This window comes from Palaemon carinicauda, unplaced genomic scaffold, assembly GCF_036898095.1.
Source record: "Palaemon carinicauda isolate YSFRI2023 unplaced genomic scaffold, ASM3689809v2 scaffold88, whole genome shotgun sequence".
Lineage (NCBI taxonomy): Eukaryota > Metazoa > Arthropoda > Malacostraca > Decapoda > Palaemonidae > Palaemon > Palaemon carinicauda.
The window spans coordinates 1,398-12,302 of NW_027172181.1; the positions used below are offsets into that span (position 1 = coordinate 1,398).

At 44.9% G+C, this 10,905-nt stretch overlaps 1 protein-coding gene across 1 annotated transcript; it reads left to right on the forward strand.

Annotated features, from left to right (window-relative positions):
* Window positions 1-5,540: 5,540 nt before the first annotated feature.
* LOC137637594 (zinc finger protein 660-like) lies at window positions 5,541-7,176 on the forward strand (the record flags this gene model as incomplete). Its single annotated transcript, XM_068369744.1, has 3 exons — window positions 5,541-5,618; window positions 5,897-6,413; window positions 6,551-7,176. Coding segments are annotated over 3 exons (1,221 nt in total), but the record flags the coding sequence as incomplete, so codon positions are not given.
* Window positions 7,177-10,905: the final 3,729 nt, after the last annotated feature.

Consider the following 10,905-nt stretch of genomic DNA (forward strand, 5'->3'; position numbering starts at 1 on the left):
TTGCCTTTTTGATTTGCCATTGAGTGATAGCTTTGAATTATTCTTTGTATGTGCCGTAACTGGAATACGAACCTACGCTATTCAATAGGGGTATTACTTTCAGTGAAGCTGAAATGACGAGCCATTAAGATTTAGTGAGGTTTAACTTGCCATTCCGCTAGTTAGCGGGCGTAGGGGTTTAGCTTGCTACCGCTCCCTCTCACACACTGGTGATTTAATTTACTTTGCTTCTGGCTTGGATGGTAAACGGTTGTTGCTGTTTTTCATCCTCACCTAGTTATATTTTGAACTGCCATTAGTGCTTTTTGTTTATGCTTTCTCTTTAATAGTGTGTGTTTGTGTTGTCTTGTGCAACCATGCATACTTGCCCTGGACTTGAAGGCCAACCCTGCTGGACCTTCATGTCAGCCATTCTCCCACCTGCAGAGGTCAACGGTATGATTGTGGTAATAAGTGCAATGAGCGTCGGGAGTGGTCTGCTTCCCTGTGGGAAAGATTTTGGCGAGGGCGAAAGAAGAAATCAAAGCGGGATATTTTTCTTTCGAAGGTTCCTTTGTATGAAGGGAAAATAACAAAAGATCTCTTCTTCTGTCTTCCGACCTTCCTCCGAAGCTCCTACTCGTTCGGGTTCTTCTGAGAGACCGTCGAGCAGTAATGTAGACTTTAATTTTTGCCAACCCTCGTCCTTGAGAGATGGTGTTCCTTCCCCTAGCAAAGTGGCCCCACCTCTCCCCCCCGGGTAAGTCCTTGTCTATGGGTTCTGTGTTACAGGTGTGGTCGTCCTTGCGGCTCCCGGGTCCGCAATGCGAGTGTGCAGCTGTCGTTGACTTCTGAGTTGGAACCTCTAATTCTTGTCAATGTTGTGGTGTCAGAGTCGTCTTCTCTGGCCGCTGTCGATGCCCCTGACCCTCTAGACTCTCCTGCTGTTGCTGACAACTACGGTTCCCCTGTTCTGTCCATCCTTCGAGGGGGAAACTAAGTCCATCGTCTGTCTCTCATATGAGTGGTTCTCCCGTCGGGTGAGTTCTCTCATAGAGACTCCTCTTAGGAGGACTGCTGCTCAAGGTCAGCTTGCTGATCCCACGTCGCAGAGCTCTCCCTCTGCTTTGACTTAAAGGTTGCCCTTCACCATCATTGAAAAGGCTCTTCGGCCTCGTCTTCACAGCCGTCGCTCACAGAGGAGGTGCCGCTTCAGTGGTCTTCTGGCCCTCGACTTTCGCCCTTTCCTGGTCCTTCTCCTGACGACGCTGCGGCTAGTCCTCAGACTTCAGCCCTGGACTCTTCTGCGTATCGTTCGCGATCGCCATTGGTGGATGTTCGCCCTTCCAAAGGGCACATCCCTGTTCCAATTCGACATTCCAGTCGACATCCTGACCTGTCGTTACTGTTCCCATCTCCTGTACATCCTCGGATGTTCTACCTAAGTGTTCAGTGGAGCGCCCTTTCTCTCCAGCTTGCCAGCTTCTTGCAGTGCACCTGTGCCTTCCAACAGCACGTCAGCGCCAGCCTGCACACAAAAGTCTTTCCAGAACGTCTTTCTCTCCACTGAGTCAGCGCTCTCCAGAACATTGACGTTCCCTTGACCGCTAGCCTTCTCCTTCTCATCCTCAGCCCCCTCCAATGCTCCAGCGATCTCCCGATTGCCAACGCTCTCCAGCACAGTCCTTTCCTTCCAAAGAGTAGTGTTTGCCAGCTCGCCAGCACTCACCAGTGCAACTCCACTCTCCAGCTCAAGCTCGTTAGCGCTCCCTGAGACATCAGTGCTTTCATGCGCAGCCTCGGTATCAGGCTCACCAACGCTCTCCTGCACGAAAGCGCTCTCCAAACCAACAGCGCTCTCTTGTACGTCACCCCACTTCCAAGCGCCAGTGGTCACCTGCGCAACAGCGCTCCCTGAGACATCAGTGCTTTCATGCGCAGCCTCGGTATCAGGCTCACCAACGCCCTCCTGCACTAAAGCGCTCTCCAAACCAACAGCGCTCTCTTGTACGTCACCCCACTTCCAAGCTCCAGTGGTCCACTGCGCAACAGCGCTCCCTGAGATATCAGTGCTCTCATGCGCAGCCACAGTATCAGGCTCGCCAACGCTCTCCTGCACAAAAGCGCTCTCTTGTACGTCACCCCACTCCCAAGCGCCAGTGGTCGACTTTGCAACAGCGCTCTCCTGTGTCAAAACTCTCTTCAGCTCACCAGCACCCTTTGGCTCGCTGGCACTCTCCAGCTTGCCAGTGCTCACCTGCGCCAGAGCTTTCCTGCGAATTTACCGGAAACTGCGCACCAGCATCATCCTGCTCAGCGTCTTACTGCAAGCTATTGTTCTCCTGTGTGCTCTCCGGCCCGCTAGCGCTCACTGTCCCACTTGCGCCATGGCCATGAGCAGGTTCTACAGGCTCCTAGGTTTTGAGAAACGTCGAGTAGATGGCTCACCATCGCATTATTCCTCTCCTTGAAAACGCATTACAGCGCGACCCCCGAGGAAAGGAGGAGGGGTCTCCACAGAAGGGTTCAGGATCCCGAAGCTGCCTTTCTCAAAGGTGGATCCATCAACAGCAGAGACTCCTCTCAGGGAACTGTCGGTCCCTTTCCCTTCAGGGCCTTCAGGGGATCTGTCTGACAGTGCGTCAGTCAGTCAGAGCTATGGTCAGAGCAGTGGTGCAAGCCTTCAAGCCTGCTCTGTCTGCCAGCTCTTCAGAGCATTTTACAGCTATAGCAGACCTACTGTAAGGAACCACAGCTTCTTCTCCCCTGAAGAGGAAGAAGGTCTCAGATGTTGTTACTTCCCCTAGGGTAAAGCTGACTCCTATTAGGCTATCAAGGTCTGCTCGTGCATCTTCCACCGGACACTGTCCTACCTCACCTTTACCGAGGGGGTAATGCCAGGGAGGGGCTTCCTCTCTTCCACCTTCAGAGGAAGTTTCCCCTCGCACAGAGAGTTCACCCCTGATGGAAGTCAGGAGGGACATGACAATGCAGCTTTCGATGATGGAGCCCTTCCTCCTTCCACGAAAGGAACCGAAGGACTCCAAGACTCTTCCTAAGTCCTCTTCAAGAACCTCCAAGTCTACAGATGCAGCCTGTCACTCGAGGGATGTGCGCGACCGACCTGGAGAAGAGCTCTCTGGGGTGGAAAAAGGAGACTTTGCTGCAAGTCCAAGTCCAACGTCGGAAGGAGAGCAGAAAGAGTCGGACCATGCATTCTGTCAGGTTCTGACTCTCATCAGGATTCTCAATGGGTTTATCAACTGAGAGAGCAAAGAAACGGTGTCTTTTGCACCTGGAAGCCCTCAGAGACCAGTGCATCCTTGCCTTGGACTCAGGGCGTGAAGGGTGCCAGGGCTACGATCATCCTACAGCTCTCGGAGCTCTCCTCCTCTCAATGTTCTGGCTCTACCACCAAGCTTCTCCCACCTCCTGTCTGCAGCAGAGGAGCTATTCTGAGATCTTAGACGTGCCTCGTCCAACTCCTCTTCTTCCCATACAGGCTACTTTGTGGCTTGATGTTTGGTTATGGACCTTGGAAATTCTGGTAAGAACTGAGGATTTCTCAAAGAAATGTACCAGGGTTCTCACCATTACTCCCACCTTTACCAGGCTTCTGGGAGTCTCCTGCTTGAGGTGGACCCTTTGCTTCCTCGCCTGTTCTGGCAACTAACCCCTTTAGTCCGCTAGAGACTGCAGACAGTGGACTAGGGGAGCAGTTCTTGGGTAACCCGGCCAAAGCCAGTAGGCTAGAAATGGCTCCAGTAGCTACAGCCGAGGCAGTTCCCCTCTCTCCTCAGCAGCATTTAGTTCCACTCTCCAGGCCGGCAAAGGACAGTGCTAAACATCAGTCTAGCTAGTGGTAGTGGCTCTCAACAGTTCCTGCACAGGTAGTGGCACTCTACAAGAAGGGGCAGAGGCACACTCAAAGGTACTCTTCGGGACAGTAGACGGCAGTGTCCCCCTCCAGGGCAGCAGACGGCAGTGTCCCCCTCCAGGCCAGCAGACGACAGTGTCCCCCTCCAGTGCAGCAGACGGCAGTGTCCCCCTCCAGGGCAGCAGATGGCAGTGTCCCCCTCCATGGCAGCAGATGGCAGTGTCCCCCTCCAGGCCAGCAGACTGCAGTTTCCCCCTCCAGGCCAGCAGATGGCACCAAGCTTGGACCTTTCTCACGTCACAAGCTGGGTACTTTGTTTGAATACTTTGACCTAGACCGAAAAGGCTTTTTCTTGGTGTTAATTGCTAAGAAATTTGCATCATAAACCTAATGGGACTGTATTTTGAAATAGGACTTTTATATTTTTTTTTCTTTTTTTGGGTGTGTGGGTGGCCTAGGAAAAAAACCAGGTACTTGTGTTTTGTATTGATATAGGGGTGGCCAATTAGTGGAAGGCTTTTTTTTTCAAATAATTTTTCAGTCTTGTATTGTTTTTCAATTCTTATTCCATGTCATAGCAATGAACTTTTGTTACTAAGTCGTCTTCCCTTCGTTCAAGTATCCCCAGTACATGAGGACAGATGCCCACTTACAAGATGAGGAAGTCTTCAGGTGTACACCTCCTCCCTCTTTCTGATCTGGGCATTTTATCAAGGCAAGGGAAGCCAGTCTTCTTTCCTTGGCCCTCATCGCTCCCTTCTGGCCTCGGAAGGACTGGTTCCCAGACCTTTTTGAGGTCCTAGTGAACACTCCTGTCAGATTGCTAGAGAGACCAGATCTACTTAAACAACCCCACTTTCATCGTTTTCATCAGGGGCTACACATGCTTGATCTTTATGCTTGGAGCCTGTCAGGAGGTTCTCAAGGTAAGAAGGCTTTTCATCTAGTTAGCCTAAGCCATGTGATGCTCTACATGTCGAGTTTATCAAGTCAAATGGGCAGTTTTTGTGTTTTTTTTTTTTTTTTTTACGCTGGTGCCAGATGAAAGGTCATTCTTCTTTTAGACCCTCACAGTCTAAAATTGCAGAATTCCTGGTCCATCTTCACAGGGATGGAGGGTATCTGTAGGTCTTAAGAAGGCACTGGACAACACAAAGGCAACCAGAAAGAAAAAACTTATGTTAGTAATGTTGATTTGTCATAACAGTAGAACCAAAGCAAAGGTTGAGGGAGAGATATGAAAGAGTTTGTGGTAAATGTTCCTGTCTGTCCAAGATTACTATAAAGCATCGTGCTGTTCATTATTCTGGAGGAAGGCTCAGAGGTGCATAGCAGTATTAGCAAGACAATTTTGATGGTTACTGGAGAGGAAGTACAGTAAAGGAAATAAGACATTGGATGAAATGTCTGTCTTTTTGAAGAGCAAGGGGAAAACTATTTAAAGAATAAAATCAATAATGTCACAGGAGATGCTGTGGATTATAGAATTTATAGACGAATTGAGATTTTTAGATGCCTGAAATGTGTAACAAGAACAGATAGAACACATATCAATGTCTGCGGTTTCTATGTTTAGGAAAAATGCAAATTACAGTACTTTATGAATTTATTTTATTTTTTAGAAAACTCCATTATTTTTATTGAGTTTTGCTCTTCTTCAACTGATTATAGTTTTCTATTTCAGACTTTTCATCTTAAAGGAAGGAATCATCCACCTCGTGCTGCTAAAGCTTGTAAGCTACTGAAGGTATATGCAAGAGACGTAAGACGGGAAAAGAAAGGGTCATGTTGGAAGTTTTTGTTGTACCGTATGATGTCTGAGAATAGGAAGTTTAGTCTTAATTTCCTCTTTGAAGTCTATTGAAAATAATATTAAGGGGTGTTTCATCTTGTGATAGGGAGAGGATGATGAATTCTGAACCACCTTTTGAATTTTCAATGAAAAGTGAAATTGAAGATCTATTTTCACCTGCAGTCGATCCAGAAAATAATGATACGTCTGGCAGTGTTGCTCTCTTTAATTATGGCGCTCTTTTCTAGGATCCAAAAATGGAAGTCAAAGTAGAGCCAGAAATATTTGATTCTAGCGAAAGCTACTTGAAAGATTCCTTCGAGTACGATGCATCATTGAGTGAAAATGGTTCATTAAGTTGTAAAAAGGATGTCGATGATGAGGAAAGTGTGGACACTTACTTAGGGAGAGCTGTGAAAGAGGATAAAGGAAAAGAAAAGGGAAGACTTTCATGTGTAATCAGCGGAAGAGAATTATTACAGAAAGATGTTTTGAATCAAGAGGTGAATCAAATAAATGAGCAGATAGAAAAAAGGATCTCTAGTAATGTTAACTCCAATGCTCTAGCTAGAAACCGATGGACATGCACTGAATGTGGGAAAACGTTTTCTGATAAATTTAATCTTACAGTGCATTTAAGAATTCACACGGGAGAGAAGCCATACAAATGTAATGTCTGTAGCAAAACATTTAATGCAAAAAATAATCTCATTCAACATTTAGGAATTCACACGGGACAGAACTCATACAATTGCGATGTCTGTAGCAAAACATTTACTTCAAAATGTTATCTCATTAACATTCAAGAATTCACTTGAGAGAGAGGCCATACAAATGTAATGTCTGTAGCAAAACATTTATTACAAACCGAAGTCTCACTGCACATATAAAAATTCACACAGGAGAGAAGCTATACAAATGTAATGTTTGTAGCAAAGCATTTACTAGTAAAGCACATCTCACTTACCATTTAAGAATTCACACGGGAGAGAAGCCCTACAAGTGCGATGTCTGTAGCAAAACATTTACTTTCAAACATAATCTCACTGAACATTTAAGAATTCACACGGGAGAGAAGCCCTACAAGTGCGATGTCTGTAGCAAAACATTCACTTTCAAACCTAATCTCACTGCACATTTAAGAATTCACACGGGAGAGAGGCCATACAAATGCAATGTCTGTAGCAAAACATTTATTACAAAACCAAGTCTCACTGCAATTATAAAAATTCACACAAGAGAGAAGCTATACAAATGTAATGTTTGTAGCAAAGCATTTACTAGTAAAGCACATCTCAATTACCATTTAAGAATCGACACGGGAGAGAACCCCTATAAGTGTGATGTCTGTAGCAAAACATTTACTTTCAAACATAATTTCACTGTACATTTAAGAATTCATACAGGAGAGAAGCCATACAAGTGCAATGTCTGTAGCAAAATATTTATTTCGAAAAGATATCTTACTAAACATAAGAAATCACATGAGAGATCTATTCCAATGTCACGAATGTGGCGAAACATATAATTTAAAACAGAGACTTGATAAATATTTTAGAAGAACTCACATGGAAGGGAAACAATCAAGTGCAAGGACTGTGGTAAGGCTTTTTGGTCTGAAGGTTTTCTCAAGAATCATTATAAAAGGAGCTGCTATTAAATCTGATATTGTGATCTGGAATAAAGAAGAAAAAACAGCAAAGATTATAGATGTGAGAGTTCTTACCCCTCCGCACAATTGCCCAGGCCGTTAGCTCTCAGAGTCGACGAGGTGACATGGTGCCTCCAAACAGCTCATTCGAAGCATAGAGTAGCCCCCCATGTCAGGCACTAGCCAGTTAGTTTTTTGGACTTACACCCACCCAACGGCGAGATTCCACTGTAAATATCGTAAGGGTTTGTATGTAGTGCAGTAATAAATGACAAATTTGGAAAAAAATTGCATTTTCCCTATGTATACAATCATGGAGCTCTTAACACATACTGGTACCGCCAGCATATTCCTGAAGTCTGGATGGAAATAGACCCTCTCGGATATTAGAACCAATCAGAGCATGTTTTGTAGTGGTGACGTCGTGAGACTCCGCCCTCCCTAGCGCTACCACGTTTACGCTTTTCTTAATTCTTGCAGAAGCACCAGTTATATTAATCGTATATAATAGGTTTAATATGGGTAAATATAGGTGTTATAGATGTATACAGAAAATATGTATCAACTATGCTGTACCAGCTAATATTTACGCTGGTGCTTATGCAACATAAGTTACTGAGATATGCAAGGCATATGGGACCATTGGTCAATGAAACACGCAGAAAGCCATGCCCATGGCAATCAGCCGATTCATTACATAATAATTCATGCAGAAGCACCAGTTTTGAGAATAGAATCTTGTGAGAGGTTATAATATTGGTAAATATTATTGAAAAAAGTAGAAATACGCAAGGCATATGGCTGTCAACATTGCTCAATAAAACACACCAGAAGGGCTATGATCCTATGTCAATCAGCTGTTTCGTTACGTATGACTTCATCCGTTGAAAAATGACTTAACTACTTGTATTGGCCTCAACAGGAGGACTATGATCCCCTGGCAATCAGCCGTTTTGTTACGTAATACTTCACCCATTGAAAAAAATGACTCTACTACTCATATTGGCCTTGACACTTAAGCATTTAGTACATGAAATAGGCTGAGTTTAAAATTTTTGTTACTTTGAATTTTATTTGGAATCATTGTACCCTCCAAAATGCACAAATTTTGCCCTGTTGATCATATATATTTCTTCTGCAAGTTGATTTATTCTTTGTTGCTTATATACATATATATTTTCTGTTATTGTTTTGTAGTTTTGACTCAATGTTTTTGGAATGTACATATTTAGTCAGATTAGGCTAGAATACGGATGGTAATTCATGTTCGGAAGTATACATGGTCTGAGACAGGATATATAAACCTTTATTTTTTGTTGCTTGGGTAAATCTATGTTGCAATAAAAAAAAGCATATTCCTTTAATGATATCCAACGGAATTGAGTAGCAAATTCATTCAAGTCAAAGAAAAATATACCAGAAATTTTTTTTTTTAAATTTGCACAGATATGTAATAAGCACAAATTTACACTTTGTATTACAACCAAGTTTTGTTGTGCAGATATCCTAAACTATACAAAATTTTTGCTTTGCTTATATTAGGCCTATACATATTACCATTGCAGCCTCGGATACCAAAAAACGGATTTTGAGCAAAGCGAAAAATCTATTTTTGGGTGAGGTAGCCATGTCGTCCTGATGGAAGTTCCTTCTTAGTAGCTTCCTAGGTTATATTTAACTACAGTGATATATCCCAGAGAATTTTACTAAAGGTATCCAGAATTCTAACTCCTGGCGCGAGTATCCCTTGTATTATCTTATAGGGATATCGCATAAGATCAGAGGATGTATTCTTGACACGCCACATAGCTATCTACACCCCTAATAGCATTTACGCTTCGAGAGGGGAAAGTGGCAAGAATTGTAGGAGAGCCGTTATTAAGGCAACACTCCTACTCGTACTGTAATTGGGTGCCAGCACGCTGCCGCGTGACGCCATCTAGTCATTCTTTCTCTCGAAGCATTCCTACCCGGTGTTTATCCCGTGCATCTCTCGCTGTTTTGGATTATTTTGTTGCGATGATGTCTTCCCCAGCCTTATCTGCCTCTGGAAAGTTAAGTACTATCTTTGAATTGTATAAATGTTAGCTCTTGCCAGTTTTTTCCTCGAAATAAGTTCGTAATTAACGTAACAAGAGCTGTTGCCCAGCCGGATGGTGTCTTGGACGCGGTCGTTCCTTGCATGTACATTTAGTTAGCCAGAACCACTTTCCCGGCATATTTCGCTTTAATAACTTTTACCTAGTCAGCATTTTAGCTAGGAATTCTTATGTTATGCCCTTATTTATGTGGATTTGGCAATTTTATTACCGAGCCCCACGATTGCTAGGCTTCCTAGCCTAGGCACCTACACACCTCATGCATGATATAACCTTCCTGGTAAAGTTTTATTGAAGCTCAGGCAATATTTTATACAATAAAGATATTACTACATAAATTTTCCCCTTCCAAGATAGTATACGAGAGAGTTTCGGTGACCAATTCTCACAGCGTCTAGGCTACCAGCCTAGGGGCTTTAGTATACTTTCATACATGTCCCCAATTGCCATTGTATCGTCTTTGAAGTGGAGATTGACACCTCCTATGCCTTTTAAGTCGATACCAATCTCCTTGGGAGACTTGAGAGCAATTCCTCTTCCCTCTGACTAGCCTAGGCTAACCCTAGTCGGCTTTGCCCTGAATTGTACTCTGGCAAAACTATACTGGGGTGATAACGTTCCTTTCTCTGAACCACTGAGCCGGTTTTGAGTTTAGGAGGGGACATCAGAGTAATTTGTCTGTGATCAGCAACTGCCTGTCTTGGCGAATTGATTTCCCAAGTCAGGTTAGGCTGCCAATGCAGGAGGCTAGACCTCCCTAGGCCATACCCTGCAGGCGTTATATAATAATGCCTCCTCTCCATGGCCTAGCAGATAGTCCTGTGCCGACAGATCCTAAGGCGAAGAATTGAATTCTTTCCTTGCTTAGGGTCTCCGACACTAGATTCTGTTCCTCCATTGAGACAGCGACCTGGGTGCCGCCCTCTCACTCAATCAGACTAACCCAACCTAGGGAATTGAATTCCCTGGCCCCTAAGGTTGTCTTTACTATGGATCAGAATCTTTTAGGTTAGGTAGTGCCTACTAGGTACTACCTCACCTGCAGGACCCTTGCCCCTCCCCTGCTGTCCTTTAGTGTTGGCCTAGCCTTCACACATCCTGGCCATCATTCTACAATCGACCCTAAGGGTAGATTGCGGGATTGGCTCGGGTTCTCTGTCTGCCGCCGGCTAAGCCGGCTGCCGGCAGGGATCCTCCCCTATCTTTAGAGTGTTCTTCAGTCCTCCCTTGGACTGCCTTCCATGGCACTACTGCTGATATGGATGGGCTATGGTTGGATGGAAGCCCAAATATAATTCCCCCTTCCATATGAACCCTCATTCCGGATGGAGGTCTGCAAGGCTAAGCCTTTGCTTCCCCTCCCATCCATGCTTTCTCTCTGTCTTACCATCCACCTTGGGCCGGCTGCCGGTAGCCAACTCGTACGACTGTCCGCCGTCGGGTTGCTCTGCCGCCGCTTGCCAAGGGTTACCGTTGATCGGCGACCCAACGACAGCCGGCAACTATG